Source organism: Podarcis pityusensis, assembly GCF_964106645.2.
Source record: "Podarcis pityusensis genome assembly, chromosome: 2".
NCBI classification, from domain to species: Eukaryota; Metazoa; Chordata; class Lepidosauria; order Squamata; family Lacertidae; genus Podarcis; species Podarcis pityusensis.
The window spans coordinates 98,434,107-98,456,527 of record NC_138029.1 but is presented as its reverse complement, the minus strand read 5'-3'; the positions used below and the strand labels follow the sequence as shown (position 1 = coordinate 98,456,527).

General features: G+C 43.7%; 1 protein-coding gene across 1 annotated transcript in view; it reads left to right on the top strand.

Moving 5' to 3' along the window:
* The first annotated feature begins 2,238 nt into the window (after positions 1–2,238).
* LOC308471594 (uncharacterized protein) overlaps positions 2,239–22,421 on the top strand; it is a 52,075-nt gene continuing 31,892 nt past the window's right edge. Inside the window, exons 1-6 of the mRNA XM_080995791.1 lie at positions 2,239–2,352; positions 5,144–5,303; positions 7,680–7,771; positions 11,141–11,373; positions 19,140–19,376; positions 21,070–21,147. Coding sequence (XP_080851917.1) covers positions 2,337–2,352; positions 5,144–5,303; positions 7,680–7,771; positions 11,141–11,373; positions 19,140–19,376; positions 21,070–21,147 — 816 coding nt within the window. The 5' untranslated portion in view covers positions 2,239–2,336. The remainder of the gene's footprint in view (positions 2,353–5,143; positions 5,304–7,679; positions 7,772–11,140; positions 11,374–19,139; positions 19,377–21,069; positions 21,148–22,421) is intronic.

The following is a 22,421-nucleotide window of genomic DNA, read 5'->3' as shown; positions in this document are numbered from 1 at the left end:
GTGCATACACACACGTACAGTGAAAATGCAGAGCCTAGGGTTGTATAACTCAATAGTTTTATAATGATCAAAAAGTACAATTAGAGTGCACTTAACTTCTAACAGGAGGCCCTGCAACGAAAAGGCAGTGATTAATGTTGAATCATTTCTATGCCATAAAAAGAAGGATTCCAGGAATTTATCTCAACTTCCTGACCCTTTTGATTATAACACAACTTTATGTAAGCCTTGATGGTATTTGAGATAGAGCCACATAATATTGTACAGTAGAACTGGATACTAAGGCACTGCTGAATTGTGTGTTTTATATTTGTTTTTATGGGCTTCTATGCTCCTGTTTTGTTGGTTTTATGCTGTGTTTTTTAAACATATCGTTTGTTTTATACTGTGCACTTTTAGAGATTTTTTTTAAAAAAATATTAAGCTGTTTGTAAATGCAGTACATAAAATAAATGCATGAGATCATCTTCACAACAATTCTCAATCTCTGTTTTCTCCTCATCTCTCTCACATTTGTAGCTCACTTGTCCTTAGTGCAGCCCATAGTAATACACCTCTGCCTCCCCCACCTCATTTCATTGATGTAACAGCCCAATGAAATAGACATGGCTAAAACTAATTGCCTCAAGGTCATGCAAGGTCATGTCTAAGCAGTGATTTGAGGGCAGGTCTTCCCATCCAAATTGCAGCACTATCCACTATGTTATACTGTCACACAGCTGCTGATGCCACGTTGTCTTCTAGTCCAAAGCATCTCCAAAAACAAAGTGTGTTTTTAAAATATTCAGTCTTCCATTCTAATCTAGAGTTATGAATGATCAGCCAGTGTGGTGTAGTGGTTAAGAGCGATAGACTCGTAATCTGGTGAACCGGGTTCCCGTCTCTGCTCCTCCACATGCAGCTGCTGGGTGACCTTGAGCTAGTCACACTTCTCGGAAGTCTCTCAGCCTCACTCACCTCACAGAGTGTTTGTTGTGGGGGAGGAAGGGAAAGGAGAATGTTGGCTGCTTTGAGACTCCTTAGGGTACTGATAAAGCGGGAAATCAAATCCAAACTCTTCTTCTTTTTCAGGGCTCCTGCATGATTTCTCTCCCCTATACAAGTATGCAATATATTTCCACAGACACAGAACATGGGCCAAGATGCGCCACCTTCCCAAAGCCCTGGGGTTGCCAGTGTGGTACCTTGGGTGGAATGCTGCCCTTGAGGACTTCCCTTGAACCCCACTCATAGTCCCCTTTATCATGAAATGGTGAGGGTGGTTATCTTTGCCCCTTCCTCTGAACAATACACAAAGTGGAAGCAGGCCTTTTTTTCCAGCCAGAACTTGCTGCAACTCACTTCCAGCAACTCTCAGGTGGGCGCCATTGCCATTATAAGAGAAAAGGGAAGCGTTCGTGGTGAGTTCCAGCGGGTCTTTTTCTAGAAAAATAGCACTGAGTGAAAGGAGGAAGTCCAAAGAGTGGCACTCTTTGTCACTTCCTCTTTCAGCTCTGTGGGCTTTTCAAGGCACACCCCAAATGACATAATAATAATAATAATAATAATAATAATAATAATAATAATAATACATATTATTTGTACCCCACCCATTTGACTGGGTTGCCCCAGCCACCATGGGTCGTATCCAACATATAACAAGCTAGCAACTTGTTGAGCGAACCCTGTACACCTTATAAAACCCATGCTTTCTTGTTTCCTTTTAAATCACATGTGGAACAGTTACCATCTTTATAAAGGTAATGCATGTGTAGGATCAGCACATTCGTCAGAGAAAAGCAAAAGCACTGACATTGCACTAGGTCAGATCAAAGCTTTGTTGTGACTACTACTATCTCTGGCCAGTCTCTTGCACTCCCCAAGAATCTTACAAGCGACCCATCAGATTCCAACTGTAATCAATCTGCATGTCCTGCCTCATGACGCCCAGTATAATGGTCTCATTTTGCATTCAGTGCACCTGCTGGTCCCTCCCTCAGATTCCAGGCACACATCTCGTTCGACGAGAGTCCCCTCTCCAAGACCAACTTATATCAGCTTATATAAAACAAACAAGCACATGTGCTGCCGCTGCTGCCGTGTGATACTGTCAGAAGTCCTTATACTCCTTAGCCAAAGAGCAAATTTTGAAAATGCCCCAGGGCGGCAGAAAGTCTTGCTGATCTTGCACCTCAGCCAAGTTGTTCTGTAAGAGGGCCCACAGGCTCCAACGTGCTGGCATAATTGGCCCTGCCCGTCACGTGGACAAAAAGATATGCACCCCTCCCCAGCTCTGCAAAACTGATCTCGTACAATCAGCCACAACATCTCCAGAAGCCTGGGTGAAGGGTACCACAATGCCACACTTTGCAGGTAACCCTTCCCATATTTACTTCTGAGCAACTTCCTTGTGTTTCACTTTTTCTTTTTCTTTTTGAGAGGTGTCTTTCAACCTCAAAGTTCGGTCTGCATCACGAAAGGGGGCGGGAGAAGACATTTTGTTGTGACACGTTACCTTGGTTGAACTGTTTATTTTATTTGAAACCTTGTTGATTTGTTTTGGTTTGTTTCTCTGTCCAGGAGTGGTGGAAAAGGATGGAGTTGGTGACTGGGAGGAGATGAGTGTATTGGTAACGGTGCCTTTCCCCTGGCCATGATTTTCAACTGTTGTTATTTGTCCGTCATTTAACCATTATTTGCAGTCACTTTGATCTAGTTGTTGGTTGTTTTAGGTAAGGGCAGGGCCTGACAAGTACCTAGGTGATCAAAAGGGGAAAAAGTAATTCTTGGTTCATTGCGGCTTCTAGAGGGATGGATGATATTGGAGATAAGACTAGTTATGTAAGGAGAGGGGCTTTAGACATTTGGAAGCTATTGCCCTTTTCTGGTCCTTCTCCCACCCAACAAGATTTAGGCTCTTATGTTAGCCTTCCTAATTGTGTTTTATTTGTTGCTTGTAAAAATATCCAAATTCCACTTTATCATAAAAAAGGTATCACAGCAATTTACAACTACATGAAAACATAAAACCAGACAATAAATCATAAAAAGTTTAAAGCAAGGGAAAATAAAAAAAGAAATTAGAAATTAGAACATCAATAGACAATTGTATGTGGGATATGTGTGTGCTGATCCTGAACACTAGGTCATCCCATAATAAAACATCAGTCATCCACAATTTGGTTGTGGATGAAGCAGCAGCCCAAGTCTGTATTACTGAGACCTGCAGGGGGGCATGAGGCTGACCTGACCCAAGTTTGCCTATTTGGGTCCTTAGTACCTTGTTGATAGGGATGCTGGTGGCGCTGTGGTGTAAACCACTGAGCTTCTTGGGCTTGCCGATCAAAAGGTTGGCAGTTCGAATTCCTGCGATGGGGTTAGCTCCTGTTGTTCTGTCTCAGCTCCTGCCAACCTAACAATTCGAAAGCATACCAGTGCAAGTAAAGGTAAAGGTAAAGGTACCCCTGACCATTAGATCCAGTCGCGGACGACTCTGGGGTTGCAGCGCTCATCTCGCTTTATTGGCTGAGGGAGCCGGCGTACAGCTTCCGGGTCATGTGGCCAGCATAACTAAGCCGCTTCTGGCAAACCAGAGCAGTGCACAGAAATGTCATTTACCTTTCCACCAGAGTGGTACCTATTTATCTACATGCACTTCATGCTTTCGAACTGCTAGGTGGGCAGGAGCTGGGACCGAACAATTGGAGCTCACCCCATCGCGGCGATTCGAACCAGCAACCTTCCGATCGGCAAACTCTAGGCTCTGTGGTTTACACCACAGCGCCACCCGCGTCCCACCAGTGCAAGTAGATAATAATAATAATAATAATAATAATAATAATAATAATAATATTTTATTTATATCCCGCCCTCCCCAGCTGAAGTCAGGTTCAGAGCGGCTAACAACAGTAAATAGGTACCACTCCGGTGGGAAGGTAAATGGCATTTCCATGCACTGCTGTGGTTTTGCCAGAAGCGGCTTAGTCATGCTGGCGACATGACCCGGAAAAAATAAAAATTGTCTGCGGACAAACGTTGGCTCCCTTGGCCAGTAAAGCGAGATGAGCACCGCAACCCCAGAGTTGTTCGCGACTGGACTTAACTGGCAGGGGTCCTTTACCTTTAATACTAAAAATAAATGCACCTTGGGGTTTTTTGCAAGAAATATTTCATGTTGGGGAAATATGACTTTGTGACAAAGATTGCTGATAAAACATTGCCGCCTAAAAGATTTGTAATAAAACATTGTTTTCTCTTAGAATGTCCTCTAGTCTTCATTGCTCTGGGGGTATGAATATTATACATTCATGCTTTATATTCCATGTACTGTCAGAAATCTGAATTGCTAACGTTTATTGCATGATTGTGTCACTCTTGTTTGAATAATAGCTTCCTACTTCCAAGATGCTCCTAGTTATTGCAAAAGAGCTGTCTTCTGAAACAAGCTAGACATGATCTCCCCTCTCAAAACAACTGAATGCACCTGATAATGGACCTTTCAGGGCTTGTTAATAGATATATTAACAAATGTTTGCATAAATTCTCGTCTAGGTAAGGTCCCATTTGAACACGTTGTCTGGGGATGCCTCAGTGGCTCACGTTTATGGGCTTGCATAAAGAAATGCATCAGTGTTGTCTAGTGTTAGGATGTGGTGCCCTATTCTGCACGTGTAATATCCATTATGAATGCCATATTGAATATAAATAAATGCCATGTTCACTTCTGATCTTATTATGCAGTCAAGCATGATGCTCAACAGTCATCATTCCCACACCATGTTAGAGACCTGCATTTGGTGTTATAATCCATAAGGGTGGAGTTGGGTTATGAAACTACAGATGCCAAGGCCATAATTCATGGGCAGCAAGGCACGGTTAGCAGTTAGCTGTGCTTTTGTAGGTAAATTATGTAAATCACTGACTTTAAAGGAAACACTTTTGCCCCTGCTCTTCTTTCCTTTTTTTAACTGAAACTTAGAAAATGTCAATCTGCAATAGGCAAACCCATATTATTTTGCCAACTGCTTTCTACAAATCTATTTTTTCCTTCAAAAATCACACCAAGTTTTTCATCTTCATCACCATCACCCGTAGGTGCCTGAGGAATGGAGATGTCTCACAGATTTTCTTTTTAAAGCTTCTTGCCTTTGGTCTTTTGTTTTAGAATTATCCATTGGGTCTATAGTTGAGAACCTCAAGAAAGCGAGAGAGGTAGCACATGGTCACCCTGGAATTCCTGAAGAGCTAGGATGTTACTTGCAGAAAGCTCTTGATGCAGCAGGAGGACTGGACCTTTACCTGACAAGAGAGGCAAGTTCTAACAGGTAACTCATTTATCATCTGGCTGTGACAGAAGGTGTGACTAAATTTCCTTGTGCTACCTTCTCTACATTGTGAATGTATAGTTCAGTCTATTGTTATGTGTTGGCTCTCTTACTGCCATGAGTGGGATTATCACAAATGTTTTGATGGAAATCTGGGGAAAAAATGAATATTTCTTAATGGCCCATGATGGTTAGGTGATTTCTCTTCATGGAATCTAATTGTTACAAAAAGGTTTTCTTGATAGTCTCTGTTGGGATTGTTTTGCAACCAGAGAAGAATCAGAGTTTGGTGAGAGTGACACTTCTGATCTACCACTAGTAAAAGGCTGGTGTGTTTGTGTGCATGTCTGTTTGTGTGTGAAGGAACAAAAGAAACTGTTTTGGGATATTACAGCTTCCCTCCCATGCCAGATTGCAGCATTGAGAGGGGAGTTATATTACTCAGTGTAAGCAAAAATTATTTAGGGGAGCTCACAATGGCAAACTTAAACCAACTCCTGTCTTAAAACAATGCAAATAATGAGACATCCAAGTAAAATTGTTACTCACGTGCCTCTCAAGCCAAGCAATGGAGATCAGGAAAATAGGAGATCGGAAAGTTTAATGAATGAAGCATGGCTCTTATTTCAGTCTGTGGAAAAAGCATGCTAAACAAATACACAGTAGATGTGGGCCCACTCCAGTTATTCAATTAATTTAGGCTACAATATTACACAGGTTGCAATTGTAACCAAGTATACTATTGAATCGGGCTTACTCCCAGATACATGGGGTTAGGATTTGAGCCTTATTTTGGGAATAAAACTCCATTAAACACTTAGACACTTCTAAGATTGTGCTTTTAGATGCACCAGAGCTTGGGTCTTCAAATAACTTACTCTGTGAGCATTAATTAATCTGCTAACTAAATTGCTTTAGTAACTAAACTAATTAATTAAGCTAATTTTAGGTATCATTAATTCAGCAGCCTGACTGGGACTGTCATTATTCCTTTCTCAGCTATAACAATAATACCTGGGTTGCTAAATAGTTCCCATTTATCAGCATATATTCTGCTATGGGGGGAAGAGAAAAAAGTTTGTTCATTTCTTAGGAGCTACCAATGTGTAAACTGTTCCAGTCTGTAGGTTATAGGAAAACTGAGTGTTGGTTCTGTTGCTGAAATAATAGTCGGTAGTTGTCTGACTAACGCTTGCTGGTGATAATAGCTATACATTATCTTATTAAAGTTGTTCAAGCACTGGCGAGGGGCAGCAAAGAGGTTACCTGAAATGTCTTACTCTTCCAGTCTTGGAGTAGCTGAGCATATCTGTTATGGGTTATGAATTTTTTCTTATATTATGGAAGACTGTGTGGGGAGCAGAGCAGGAACAGATGATGTCTATTTCAAATGCTGGCCTGGAGGTATTCATACCTAAGCCTTGTGGGGTTCTGCTTTCTTCCACTGAGACAGATCTCATTTCCTTGAAAGGAGGAGGAATGCTTGGCTATTCGAACATTGCAGCTGATGTTGCGACCCCTTAAAAAACAGCTGTATGGAGTGAATTAGTATCACTCCATCTACATTGATTGTTTAATTGATTGATGCCCAGCCTTTTTCTCTGAGGAGCTCAAGGTGGTGTACATGGTTCTTCCCCTCCTCATTTATTCCCCACAATAACCCTGTGAGATAGGTTAGTCAGAGATGCAGGCCGGCACTCTAACCATGACACCACACTAACTCAGTGTGGAATAAATGCATGTAAAATTGTCAAGCATTGCCAATTAGGTGGCCAAAAACGACCAACTACACAAGATGGTTCCTTCAGCAAGGTGATCCCACCGATATGTACAAACCACTGATCTAGAGCTTACATTTTCTTCGGTGGGTTCATCATTCTGATGTCTGTTTTGCCTGGACAATGACTATTCTTATACATGGGTGGCCACAGTCCTATAAGCAGTGCCTTGCTGGATCAGGCCAGAGTTCCATGCAACAACTTATTATTGCTCAACAACAGCAAAATAGGTGGCTCTGAGAAGATTATAAGTAGGACTTGAAGATCATGGCCATCTTCTATTACAGGAGTGGGAAGTCTTTGGCCCTCCAGATGTTGCTGAACTACTGCTCCCACCAGTCCTTGTAAGCATAGCCAGTGGCCAGGGATGATGGATGTTCAGCAACATCTGGTGACTCAAAGGTTCCCCACACCTGTTCTATTAGTTGCTTCTGGCACCTGAAAACCAGAAGTATCCACGAAGAGATCTGTCCTTCACAAATTTATCTAAAGCAAGCTAAGGGTCATAGCCTAAGGATTTATTGGAAAGGGGGTACCAAAAAAAAAATAAAAATCTGTTTCCAGTGAGTTGATCCTTTTCTTCCTTTCCAATTATAAGGACAACGTCATCCAAGTATTGCCTTTTGAATGTCCAATTCAGTGAAATGAAGGTCAAGACTAATGAAGAGCAGCTCTCAAGCTATGCAGAAGGTGAGTCCTTTGCATTATGAAATAGCTATGTTTTGCACATTGATAATGGAGTTTAGGCTTTGCATGCAGGTAAAATTTGGCAAACCTCAACAAAGGCTTCATCTAATCCTATATGTTTACTCACAAAGCATATATGGATTTCCAAATTCTAGGTAGAACCAAGGAACCATGAGATGCATACCTGCAAGCATAGAGATGTGATCACGTTTTATAATTTTGCACTATTTATTTATACCCAAGAGTAGACTAGCTTTATACCAGTGTAGTTTATATTTATTACAATATGTAGTGTATAGGCTGCAACAACTATTTCCTGTGGAATGTTGCAGACATCTAGTGAATGTTGTGAATGTTGACTGCCTGCCTGCCTGATTCATTCATTCATTTGTTAAAATACTGATATCCTGCCTTTCCATTTTATGGATTCTATAAGTTAGCTGGCTAATATTGGAAAAAAATTACACATTATAATACACAATAAAAACTAAAACAAATAAACACAGCACCAACATCAAGCACAGGGAACAGAATCAATAAAGCACAATAGAGAAAGCCCTATCCTCTTCATAAAAAATGGGATAAATGGAGCAGGGAATTTAAGGAAGATCTCAATGTGTGGAAAGGTCCACTTGGAAGAAAATGGTCCTTGGTGTATCCCAGACCTAGACCATTTATGACAACCTTCTCCAACCTGGTGCCCTCCAGATGTATGGGACTATAATTCCCACCCACCCATGCTGGCTGGGGGTGATGGGAGTTTTAGTCTGAAACTTTTTGTGAAAACCAGTACAGTGGTAACTTGGGTTACGAACTTAATTCGTTCCGGAGGTCCATTCCTAACCCGAAACCATTCTTAATCTGAGGCGCGCTTTCACTAATTGGGCCTTCCACTGCCGGTGCACCACTGGTGCGCATTTCCGTTCTCATCCTGGGGCAAAGTTCGTAACCCGAGGTACTACTGTACTTTGAATTGGGTCCAGAAACCAACTAGAAGCCAGAGTATGTAAAAGAAGCATTTGGTTTGCACAGTTAGTCACGGGGGCGCTGCATTCTGGAACAGTTGCAGTCCCAAAAAAGCCACACCCTGCCTAAAGTGTGTTACCATTGTCTAGAGGATGTCACCAAAGCATGACTTACTTGTACTAACTTGTTTCTATCCCAAAAAAGGGTAAAAATGGCGAACTAACTTAAGTTGCTGAAAAGCACCCTTGCCAACTGAGCATTCTGGGTACTGCTTATGGCAACATCTAAACAGCAGTTTTGAAGGCGGTCAGTTGTATGGGCCATACACCATAGCTGTCAACTTTTCCCTTTTCTTGCGAGGAATCCTATTTGGAATAAGGGAATTTCCCTTAAAAAAAGGAAAACCTTGACAGCCATGCATACACAGCAGAAACCACAGCTTTTGTACAATTGAGTCCACAGTTCTCTTTCTCCTCCCTTTCTATCCTTGCCACAAAAGGAGGCAATCCTACACACTGGCAGACAAAGGTGGGGTGGGGGGAGCAGTCCGCCCTGGGTGCTATCCCGGGGGGGTGACATCATGGCTGCCCCTGCCCCCGTGATGCTCAGTGCCTGCCACGCACCCCCGGGACGCTCACCGCTCACGCCCCGGGATGCACACAGCTTGCTGCGCACCTGCCCGACATGTGTCATGCCCCCGCGGGCGGCATGCCACACCCCCTGGGACGCATGCCAGCTACGCCCCTGGATGTACGCCGCTTCCAGTGCCGGGGAGTAATGGTTGCACATTCTGCGTAGTAGCAGTCATACTTCAATTTTAGAAAAGAGGTACTTTCCCACAGATATTTCCATGATTTGCATCAACACGCTGAAAATTATAAGTATGCAGTCTCAGAGGAGGGCTTGCAATCCTATTACAGTCCATAGGTACTCTAATTTTTTTGTACCCCACAAAGAGATAAAACGTAATAGGTGTGCACACCCACAGGCTGAAGACAAGCTTCAACAAGCTTCCATGTATAAATTCAAAATCATGCAAATGGGAGATAAAGATGTGGAGATATAGGGTTGTATACAACAAAGTTTTAATGGGCCAAAGTTACTCGTGTCCATTAATTTAAATGTGTCTGCTCTGAGTAGGATTAACATTGGATCCAACCCATTGTTGCCATCACACCAGTAGCAACCTATTCCGTTCCTGGAGAATGTACAGTCCAAGCATTTGATATGAGTGAACAGCCTTTCCCCCTCAAGCCATCTTTACTTATTTTGCTGGCAGGAAGGATATTAAATTAATGAAGGAGGAGTCAGATTTTTATTCCTGCAAAAATCTGGGTGTTTTTATAGAGGATGATTTGTCAGGGATGAATACTGGTCCATTTCAGATTATTTCAACACTCAGTGCCTTTGCTCCTCTGTGAAGTTATTACACTAAATCGCCTGGTTCGTGCATCCCAGATGTTGCCATCTTTTGAGTAATACATCATTGAAACAAAGTGCCCTGGAAACGTATAGCAGGAATACATTGTTCAAAGGGCAGCAGCGATGATAAATCTCTTAAATGATGTTGCTGTCTGGGGATAATGACTTTAAGAGCAAATGCAAGGTAATCTCTCGTGATTCTCAAACCCCCCATCGACTTAACATGTCCCAGGAACATGATATGTGAAACATCTTGAAGCCTTTTTTCACAGGGGCAAATATTCAAATATTCAGCGGTTCAGGCCCTGCTTTAGAACAATGCTAGCTGGCATTTATCAAAAAGGCTTTTAACATTTTAAATGATTGCCTGTTACTTCCTGAAGCTCCGTGTTGATGCTGTCGCTTTGTGGTTATAGTCCCAATTCTGAAAGGTTCTTGTATCATCATTCTGCGCCTTTGCTTGCCATTTGAGCACGTCTTGAGTGAAACTCTGGGCCCCAGCTGCGCCGTAGATCGACAGGAATACCATGTTTAACAGGCATGGCTTCTCCCCCACAAAACACTCCCTGGGAACCATAATTTATAACTTATGTTGGGGTTTCCATAAGCCACAGAAGCACGACGACAAAACGTAACAGAACAAAACAATCCGATTTTAGAAATTTACCACACAAGTTGCTCACCGCAAAGCAATATCTGTGAAAGCCCTACCTGAACCATTTTTTAAGCCTTTTTCAGATACTAAACACACATCCCACAATATTCCTCAAGACCTCCACCGCAAGGGCTAGAAGAGTGTTTTGTTTTCATGGAAATTGCCAATCTAAAAATCACAGCTCTCTCCCCCCCCCCCCAGGCAGCTTCTAGTCAGTTTGTATAAATATAAAAGTCTCATGCTTTGGACATTGTCAGTGGTACTTGTGTATGTGAAGTCAAAATGGTAGAAATGTGATGTATTTGCATCCTGTTTTCCTTTCTGCCCAGGGCAACTTCACAGGATGCTGGTGCATATGACAGGAGCCAAAACAATTTTGATAATAGGAAGACTAAAAGTCCCATCCATTTTGGCTATGGCTGAACTAGTGCCAGAAGATAGCAGCATAACCATATGTGCCACACAGCCCCATTTTGGAGAATCCAGCCAGGAGGCCTTTGATTTCTCAGCTCATGGCAACAAAATGAGGGCACAAATAGGACCAATAATGGACTCCTTGGAGGTACGGTTTTGCTTTAAGAACTGTTTGTTGAATCTAAGTGACAAACACTGTTAATCATTGCAAAACTTCACATACACCTGTTTTCTAAATTCCCTTGCTGCTTCATTAGACGCACCGAAGATTGACTCCATGAACGAAGGTCATACAAATTAGACGAGGCTCATAAGATTACCCCACCCTTGCAATTAACAAGTTGCCTGGTGCAGAATACTGCTGCAAAATACTGAGGGTCTTATCTGGGTGGGAGAGGGGGGAAATGTATGTATTAATCATCTTGCTCATCATGAGCCTCCAGGTGATTTACATAAAATGCAGGGAAGGAAAGAGGAAATCTGCCATCTAGACCTTGACCTTCATACTAACCTGGAGTGGAACTAGGATCAGAAAGATGCATATTTTGTGGTTATAAAGGTTGCCTATCTGTGCTACACAGGGAGGGAGGTTTGAGAGTCGAAAGGAAAAGGGCGCTATTTGCTTCCCCCCCCAATCCTCAGATTTCCCCATGCTGCTTGGCTTAAATCTGAACTCTTGAGTACTACTTTATATAGAAATATTGGAGTTGGGGAAGCATGTTCAGGAGGAGGATATAAAGTTGTTCTGGTGGGCTTGCTAGAGATCAGGTCTCCCAGTCAACGATACAGCTTGAAAAAGGCCCAACATCTCACTACCCAGCTGGGCTTTAGTTAGGGCTGACTGAATTCCTCATATGCTCTTCCTGCTCTTCCTCACTGCAACTTTCTTTTGCATTATTTCTGCTGCCTTGCCTTTGGTTCTCAGTTAAACGGTCGCAAGCTTCTCAGACTCTTTTGTCGCTGTGTGCTTGACAGGAAATAAATATGTACACCTCGATACAATGATTTTGGCAGATACACTGAGTGGTAGTGGGGGTGGAGAATGTTACAGATCACCTGCAACGGTGCAAGGTTTTAAAAATCCTTTTGGCTCCCTGCAAAGAGTGTGAAATTAATTGAATTGCTGTTGCTCTCTAGTGCTCATTCAGTGTAACTGACTGTGAATAAAAATATCTAGAGGCAAGCAGAGTACATGCAGTGTGAAGATTAAAGAAGGGACCTGGATGGGAGCGAAGACATGAAAATGGAACTTTTAAAGGAGAGCGCTGCGGTTGATTTTCCGACGGCGTGCTGTAAACAGCCCTTGCGAAAGGCTAAGTGATCTAGATTGTCAAACACGGCCAGAAGACAGCACGTCTTCAATACCTCCAAAGTGGGGTTAAGTTGGAAAGAGTCAAAACTCTTTGTAGCACATTTAGCACTGCTGCTTTTCTCTCAGCCCTGAATATCCAGAATGAGGGAACAGAGGCTCCTAAAGATGGTGGGTGGGAAGAGAGAGAGAGAGAGAGACCGGGAAATGCCAAAAGAGGAATAAATACATATTTAACCACATATCTTACCCACAGTGGTCATTATCCACCAAACATACAGTGGTACTTACATACGCTTCAGGTTACAGACTCCACTAACCAGAAATAGTGCTTCAGGTTAAGAACTTTGCTTCAGGATGAGAACAGAAATCGTGCTCTGGCGGCGCAGCGGCAGCAGGAGGCCCCATTAGCTAAAGTGGTGCTTCAGGTTAAGAACAGTTTCAGGTTAAGAACGGACCTCTGGAACGAATTAAGTACTTAACCAGAGGTACCACTGTATTGCATTCAGGAATCTCTCTCTCTCTCTCTCTCTCTCTCTCTCACACACACACACACACACACACACACACACACACACTGATCAACTGAAAATATTCTTGCCCACTTTTGAGCTCATGTTGTGATTGGTTCCACCTTGGACATCGATTACATCTGAGCTTTTGAAGGTCTTGTGGTAGTGGACCTTGCTGCGATCTGAAGCAGCTTTCATGTGGTTGGGCAGCGGGGAGGGGCTGCAGCCACATCCTTTCAGGTGGCAACCCTCTTTATGTAGAAATTCAGCAGAATGTTCATAGGATCTCCTTGTTAGTAGCTGTGTGTTGGATCGGATTGATGTAGCATTAGAGACAACATTCCCTGTCCTCCTATTGCCCCTTTCTGGTTTATCCCATATCTGTGGTTAGCTTTCATTCATGATCATTAAAGCACTGAAACTCCCGCAAACACAGGGTTTACTAATCTGTATGCATTGGAGCAAGCACATCCTCTCTAGTGCAGAGAGGTTTCCTGGTGCCTAAAGGTGCGCCCATTCAAGGGAGAAAAGGGCTTCTTCAGACTGAAGACGAGCTGCAGTAAGCACTCTGGTTAGATGGGCCAAGAAGATTACAATACTGAATGAGGGATGGAGTTGCTCTCAGAGAGAGAGAGAGAGAGAGAGAGAGAGAGAGAGAGAGAGAGAGAGAGAGAGAGTAGAACCATCTTCTCAAATAAGTGCCATATGGAGGTGCCTTATGTGTTCTGCCTGCTTGCCAGATTTGTTCCTTGCCAGTTTGTGTGTGTGTGTGTGTGTGTGTGTGTGTGTGGAGGGGAGGGTTGTTTAAGATGACAAAGCCAAAAGACTGAAAAATAATTCATCACATAGAGGCAAATGAGGCCTGGGACGTTAAAGCAAAACTGAGGCAACTCTGGATAGGGCGGACACTTACCCATCGCAAAAAAAAAAATGGTACAGTTTGCATAAATTTTGTGTATATGCTAATTTATTTGCATAGATGTGCAAATTTAGAAATAGCTCCTGTGATTTCCTCGCCATAGTGGGAAGGTCTGTGAACAGGTGACGCAGGTGGCCTCTTCAGCCTGCTGAGGTGTGCTAACTGTTTTGGGACAACTGCAAAAGGCCTCTTAGAATTCTTTACCTTTAAACTGGACTTGGGCTAGACAACACTTTAAATAGAAGACTCCTTCAAGAGAACTGCCTGACATGGCCACACTAGGTCTGGAACCAAGAGCAGGAGCCTTCTCTCTCCTTCTGTTGCTCAGCCCCCAAAATAAGAAGCACCTGGAAGCTTTTGTATGGGCCTGTCCATTTTAGACGACTGCTCTGGCCAGCTTGTTCAAGATCTCTTTCTAGGATCATTTACACACAGTTGTCTTGCTGCTTGTCTTTTGGTGCTTATAGCTTTTTAAAAAGTTAATACAAGGAATTATTTTTAGATGTTTATAATTATTATTTTTTTGCTACCCTGGGCTTCTTTAGGAGGAAGGGCAAGATATTAATTGATCAAATAGAAGCATATAGTGTTAGGCACTGAGGCTGATATGGAGATCTCACCACTTCTGCTAAGGCTCTCAAAACCTTGGCACTAAGATTTGTCAAGCTAAAGCTTTGGTTGAAGCAGAAGGGATCCTATGAAAGCACAAAGGCATGGCATAAGAGGATGGTACATAACTTGGCATGCTTTTGATGCTTATTAAGTGGGAATAGTAGCATTTGCAGTTATGGGTCAGCACAGTACTAAGCACAGTATTTGGCAGCCAATAACTGGAGAGAGGGGGGGTGCACAGCCAGTGTGGTGTAAAGGTTAAGAGCAGTGGACTCGTAATCTGGTGAACCGGGTTCGCTTCCCCGCTCCTCCACATGCAGCTGCTGGGTGACCTTGGGCTAGTCACACTTCTCTGAAGTCTCTCAGCCTCACTCACCTCACAGAGTGTTTGTTGTGGGGGAGGAAGGGAAAGGAGAATGTTAGCCGCTTTGAGACTCCTTTGGGTAGTGATAAAGCAGGATATCAAGTCCAAACTCCTCCTCCTCCTCAGCTGATCCGTTCAGATCAGGGTTGCTGCCTTATCTCTACTTATCAAATAATTTATCTGATGGGAGGGAGCCATTTGCATCTCTGTCAGGGCTCTGGGCTCCCCTCATTCCAGTGTTATGTCTACAGTGGTACCTCGGGTTACAGACGCTTCAGGTTACAGACGCTTCAGGTTACAGACTCCACTAACCCAGAAATAGTACCTCGGGTTAAGAACTTTGCTTCAGGATGAGAACAGAAATCACACAGCGGTGGCACGGCGGCAGCAGGAGGCCCCATTAGCTAAAATGGTACCTCAGGTTAAAAACAGTTTCAGGTTAAGAACAGACCTCCAGAACAAATTAAGTTCTTAACCTGAGGTACCACTGTATTATACTCCCCCACTTTTGTTCAAGGGTGTCAATTTGAATAAAATATTGGGGAGGCCCAGGTAAGCACCGCCTTGCATAACTGATCACAAGATGTAGCCCCCACACACCTTTTGAATGGCAATGCCCATCAATTTGGGACAGAGGCTCCCTCGAATATTTTATTGGGGGGGGGGAGAAAGGGACCTCAGCCCCTAGGAGTTTGGGCCTATGCTTTTGGCCAAAATTGGTGAGATCTTGGGGGGACCAGATCAGGCCCCTGCAGTGTGGAGTAGCCACCCATATAATAGTAATGGGAGACTCTGACTGAAATTGGCCACAGTCTTCCAACACAGATTTCATGGCTTCAGCACCAAGGCAGTTCCCCCCGCCTCTCCCATGCTTTGCTCAACATCCAGCCTGCAAAAGACTTCTTGCTCGGCCATTTGTGACAGTTGGCTGACTAATAAGTGTGTTCCCCTGCTATGGAGTTCAGCGTTTTTCTAAGGAGTTCAACATGGCCCTCTGCCCAAACAGTGCTATGGTGCCTGAGATAAGGCCATGTTTGTTTCTAGACTCTAGAAACAAGAGCAAAAAAAGAAGAAAGAGGATGCCATGGTGGCCATTCAAAGCAAATAAATGCAATTTGTCTCAGTTTTTTACCCCTGAAAATGAGGACGTATCCTGGAAAAAGAGGACACATGGCAACCCTATGCAAGACAGCTTTACTAAATGGGGAATAAGAAAGTAGTGTTCAAATAGACAAAGAAAGCCACTAGTATTTATTTATTTCACTTCTACCCCCACATTTTTCTCCAAGGATTCATAGAATCATAGAATTGACGAATTGGAAGGGACCCTGAGGGACATCTAGTTCTACCTCCTGCAGTGCCGGAATCCTGCCCACAGGCATCGCTGTGTGGGCTCGAACCACCAGACTTCAGATTGACAACCCTGGGAGGTAGGCTAGGTTGAGAGACAGTGAGTGGCCCAAGGAGTCGGAGTGGGGATTTGAACCCTAGTCTGCTAGGTCCTAGTCTGAGACACTAACCACTACACCACACTGGCTGTGTATAAAAGATGGCATGATGCAGAAGGAAGAGATGTGTCACCCCCCTGGGGAGCTATGAAGATGCTGTCCCATTGCCAGCGCTAATGCAAGATTCAGATGCCAGTCTGGTCGGTTTCTGTACCTGGAATAGGAGAGGGCACTGTCTTCTCCTTTGCTGCCTTAGGCATCAAAATGTTTCGGGCCAGCCCCTGTTGAGCTTATATGAGACTTGGCTACGTGGAGCTTTTCATTGTCTCGCATGGACGCGCCAATAAGCTAAAGCCAAAGATTTCCTGTGCGGATGCTTTGCAGAAGGTCAAAGGAGGCAAGCTCTAATTCATGCCGCAGATCATAGACTGAAGGATAGGGCAGCCCACAGGCTGCCTAGGTGCCCCAGTAGGGATTTGGGTACACAAGGCAGGGAATTAGCAGATGGTTGTGCACACAGGGCGGACCTACTCTCGCACGTTCCCCAATCCCTTTGCAGATGCTGTTCTGAACAGCTGCCAAGCAAAATTATCCCGTAGCCTCCTGCTGCACAGGCTTTCTCTGCTTGCTTGGATGCCGAGCAAAACATATGCGGTGGCCTTCTGTGAATGCTCTCCTTTCTCTTTAAGACACCCAGGCCATGTTAAAGGAGCTGCTGATACAGCCAGACTCTTGATATCCTGTGGCGGCCACAAGGGTCTTGCGTTTCCTTTGCCTTGTGTCTTAATTCCTCGCCCATAAAGGGAGACAATTGCCTCATAATAAAAGGATAATGAGAATAAACATGACAACAACAACAACAAACACTCAACGTTTTGAGTGTTTGATACCCCTCACGTTGATTAGGGCAGAAACCATACATTATCGTCCTGATGACATGCTACAGGGTCCCCATCGTGTAAGGCACCGTTGTAACATGTTATTTATTTATCTAGCGGGTTTGGAACTTTTCCCTCACGCCCTCCAGGCTTATTATTATTTTGATGGAGGCGCAGTTTCAGATCGCTCCGTTTGAAAGCCTTAACCAGATAATACCGGGAAGTAATAAGGACGCATTTGCAAAAGCTGCTGGTAATTGCAGCGCCGCTGTGGACGTGCGCGAGGGACTTTGCTGCCTTTGTCATCCCCTCCTCTCGTTTCTTCGACAGGCTAGGTGAAGAGGTTGAAGCGCAGATCTCATTTCCCCCTGTTTGGCTGCTTGTGAAGTCTGCCAACAGAATCCACCTTGACAAAGTCAAGGACTCCACGTTTAATGTTGAGCTGAGTGAATAAATTATGCATGAAATTGTGTCGGAGTCTCTAGTGTGCAGAATTGCTCCTTTTGATATGAAAGGTTAATTCAGAAAGGAGTCCAAAATAGCTGGAAATTGTGGGGATAAGTGGATAGTATTCACTGTTGTGAGCTGTTATTACTAGAAATTGCATTCCCTCTCTAGCTTCCCCCGAGATTTAGCTTTGCTAGTGAATATAAACTGTACTCAATAGAATAGCATCCAGAAGCAACAAGAGTGGATGTCCACATACAGTGAAATATTCCAACGGTGTTTTTAAAAGGGCCGTGTGCTTTCCCCCGGCTATACTAGGTGCCCCTGGGGTAGCCAATGAGGTGCAGCTCACATCATCCCTGAGTATTGGCCATAGCTGATTGGACCTATAGCTCAACAACATCTGTAGTGCACTTTCTTGGCTACCTGTGCTGTATCCTATATATTCTGCAGTGTAGAAGAATTGCAACCTCATTTAGGTCAAGAACAAGGTGCATCACTGGAAATCACCAAGGTGTACCAGCACTGTATGAAGACAGACTCTCTATATATGGGCAACCGCAGGTGGAGGGCCTCTTGCCCTATTTACTATACTGCCCGCTATACATTGGACCCAGGAGGTGATTTCTCACCCTACCATCTGTACAGGAAAGATGTCTCTCCCCACAGCAGAGAAGGTCCTGTGGCTTCTTAGCGATGTAAACGCTTCATTGACTCATAAAGTCACCCTTTTTTCCTCTGGCAGCCAAAAAAATCAGAAAGAAGACCGTGGACAATATAGCATTATTGAACTGTAAGGGAGATGCAGAGATCTAAATAGAGACTATTATTTGCGGCACGGCATCCCTTTATGTGTATTTGTTTTTTTATTCAGATTTGTCATGGCCGGCGACTAGTACGGAAAAGTTATTTGGATTGTGTGCCAGTGGGTTTGAAGTGCCTTCCCTTAGAATCCATCCTTTGTCTGTTCGTTTTAAAGGAAACCAGATAGCCATGTTTGAAAGTGTCTGATTGGGCTGTTGGGCGATGTCCAGATTCCAATTTGAATACTCAAAGCACGGCAGGTCTCTTTTCCTTAGGTGTCTCTGCAATACCAGCTTGAGCGCCGTTCTTGTCTTTGCACCAGCCACTGCCAGCCATTGTCAACTAGCAGTGCAGGGTGAAGCCCACTGTGTATTAAGTTTGCGAAGCTTAGAAATGCTGGCTTGGGTCATGTTGATCCACAAAGTGAGAGTTGTAAGAACATGGCTAGACCTGACCAGAACTATCCGGCAGCTGGATTTTATTATGTATTTTTTTAAAAGCAAGCAGGCAAGACATTTGCTTGTTTAAAAGCAAGGACACCTGACTTGTTTTGGCCTCGGGGCCAAATAACACATAGCTATGATGTTTCCTTTGACATGGTTATAATATTTTTGATTCCAGGAGTTAGCAGCCGTGGGGAAAGATTTTGATATAGTCTTTATTGATGCCGATCAAAGGAACCCTGCAGAGTACTATCGCTTTGTCATGGAGAACCATTTGCTGAGGATGGATGGGATGCTCTGCATAGAGAACGCCCTCATGAAAGGAGAGGCCTACCTGGAGAATACCGCAGATGAAAATGTATTAGGTGTCAAAAAACTGAATCAAGTAATTAATTCAGATCCTCACACGGAGCAGGTTAGTGCGATACAATTAAGGGTGACATCAATATTATAATAGCTTTCTGCATGTTTCGGGGTGGAAGTGCTATGTTTGTTTAGGCGCTTCTGCTTGCTCCCTTCCATTTGACATAAACATACTGATTATCTTTATATAAGCTTCCTTCGCTAATAGGAATATATTATAATCACATTAAGGTGAGGTGGGTGGTGACTGAGGACTGAGCCTTCTTTGTTTGTCTCTCTCCCCCCACCCCTCACTCTGAAATGCTCTGCCTGTTGCCAGGTAAAAACAAATTTATTTGCCCGGGCCTTTTGATTTGGTATATGTGCTCTAGTTTTAAAAGTATGTTTGGTGCTTTTAGTGCTTATTCAAAGTATGCCTGCTGCTCTCTTTTGCTGTTACAGTGGTACTTCGGGTTACAGACTCCGGAAGTAGTACCTTGGGTTAAGAACTTTACCTCAGGATGAGAACAGAAATCGCACAGCGGCAGCAGGAGGCCCCATTAGCTAAAGTGGTACCTCATGTTATGAACAGTTTCAGGTTAAGAACAGACCTCCATAATGAATTGAGTTCATAACCAGAGGTACCACTGTATAAGACTCTCTCTCCCTTGCGCGCTCTCTCTGTGTGTGTGTGTGTGTGAGAGAGAGAGAGAGAGAGAGAGAGAGAGAGAGAGTGAGTGAGTGTAAAAAAAGAGTGGGAGGAAACCTCTGGTGGGATTCACTGTAAAACTAAATAATAAATACATTAAGAGCTGCTTATTTTCTCTCTCTGCCGGATCCACAAGTTTCAAGATAGCTGAGATGCCTGCCTCATTGGGCATGGGGAGACTAGATGGAATCAGATAAAAGTTATCACCGTAGCTTTTCACTGTATGTTTCTTAGTGTGGCACTAATGAGATGGAGCTGTCAATCTGGCTTTCCTACATATCAGATAGTTATAGGCCTGTGAAATTGTATTGGGTTTCTGGTGGGTCCCAGGATTTTTCCTTGAGTCTGACACAGACAGGGTCTAATGCTGGTGCTTTGGGGCAAAAGACGAATTTGAGAGAAAGGGTAAGTCTGGCAAAGAAATCGAGCGAATCCCTCGCTCATCACTGAGGGAATGTCCCTCATGCTGTCACTGGGCATCTTTCCACACTGTTCACATGTGTGAAATAGGGAAGGAAGGAAGATAGGGAAGGAAGGGTGCTCTCTGTCTCAAGTCAAGAGCAGACACAGGTGTGCTGTTGCCCAGCAGGGCTGCCTGCCTTAGACTCCAGGTACTTCAGGTAAACTCAAACATGCACAGCTTTAGGAGAGCCCTGCTTACTCCTAGGTCTCCAGGACCACACTGGCTTCTCTCCCCCCCCCCCACCTCTATGTTCCCTCTTCAAGCTGACAGAAGCCAGGCAACTGTGAAGTCTTGCATTCCAAGACCACAGACCCAGTTCAGACCAGCAGCAAACACACTAGTTTTCGCCACCAAGATAGAAGAAAACCTTCCACTGATCCCTTTCAAAACTGACGTTGCTGTATCTAAAGGTGGTTTGTAATGAGTGTTTCCTGAGACCACTGCGGGAGGGAAGGACGCCTGTTACTGGGAGAGGGAGGGGCATTGCGAATGTTTTGGACATTCCTCTCTGAAATAGTTGCCATGACTGGGGTCAAAGTGAATGGATGAGGTTTTATCTGAAACGTTTCATGAAGTGTGTTTTCATTTATCAAGGTGGTCCTTCCTGTGGAAGGTGGCTTGATTCTTCTCCAAAGGAGTCGGATATGTGCCGATGAGGAGACTAACCTAGGAGTATGTATTTGCCTCTCTCTCAAAGGAATTTGTGTGCATTTCAAACTTGAAAGAAAGAAACAAAATAAATCTGGCAAGTTTCTCCCCTCACGCCACTGACTTGCCAGTAAGGTTGGCCTCACACACTTGCATCCCTCCCAGTCAGAACTTTGCTCCCCCAGTTGATGGCCTCTGATTTTTAATTTGTATTTTTTATTATATATGTCTATAATCCTAAAAGAATTTTGATAGTGTTGTGATATAGTGGCATATACGTACTTTTTTTTTAAATAAACAAATAACACAAAACATGAATCTACCCTAAGGAAATAAAGTCAAACTTCCTAACCAGCAATCCTGAGCCACACAGTCCTGAGCACCCAGTGGCCACTAATCATGATAGCACCATATTATCCTGAGAAGTAGTCATACATGTGAATGGGCTAGCACTAGGGAGTCTGCTTCCTAACAGCGGCATCATAGGACTGGGGAAGGGCAGTAGTGAAGTTGCAGCTGTTTTGGCACACCTCTGTGGTTGCAACAGTGAGCTCCTGCCCGTGCTCCCTTATAAAACTGCTAGCATATTTGCAAAGCCAAGCCAGGTCTGGAATGTTTTCAGATTGGTTGGGGGGGAGGAACCAACCAACCGTATGTTGAGATTCCTGCATTGCAGGGGGTTCAGCTAGATGTCCCTCGAGGTCCCTTCCAATTCTACAATTCTATGATTCTGGGGCTGGCACTCAAGGCGCTTTCTCAAAACTCCAAATGTGCCCACTGTGTCAAAAATGTTGTCAACCCCTACTATAGATGCATACAAGTTGTGTGTGTGCTCTATTCACAAGTTTGAGTGAGTGCATATATTGAAAGATTCTGGGCAGAAGGTAACAGAAACCAGTGCTTTTTTCCCCTAAAAAAATGTTTAGGGGTACTCTCATTTTGACTCAAGAAAACCACCATTTTATAGTTCAAATAAATACAGTAAATGGACAAAATACTAAGATTCACAAAATGTTTCCCTGTGTCCCCCCAGGGGAAAAAAGCACTGACAGAAACTATCAACAGAACTGTACAGAACAACCTTACATTTACAGAGCAAAATATCATTTTGAATTATATGCCCAGCACATGGAACCTTACAAAAGGACAATATGAGTGGACTCTCTGTGCCCTTACCACGGCAAAAGACTGATACTGATGAATTGGAAAAGTAAAAATGTGGTTCCCTTCTACGATTGGATTGAAGACTTATACAAATTTGCAACATATGAACAACTTGCACATAAACGCAGACTTGC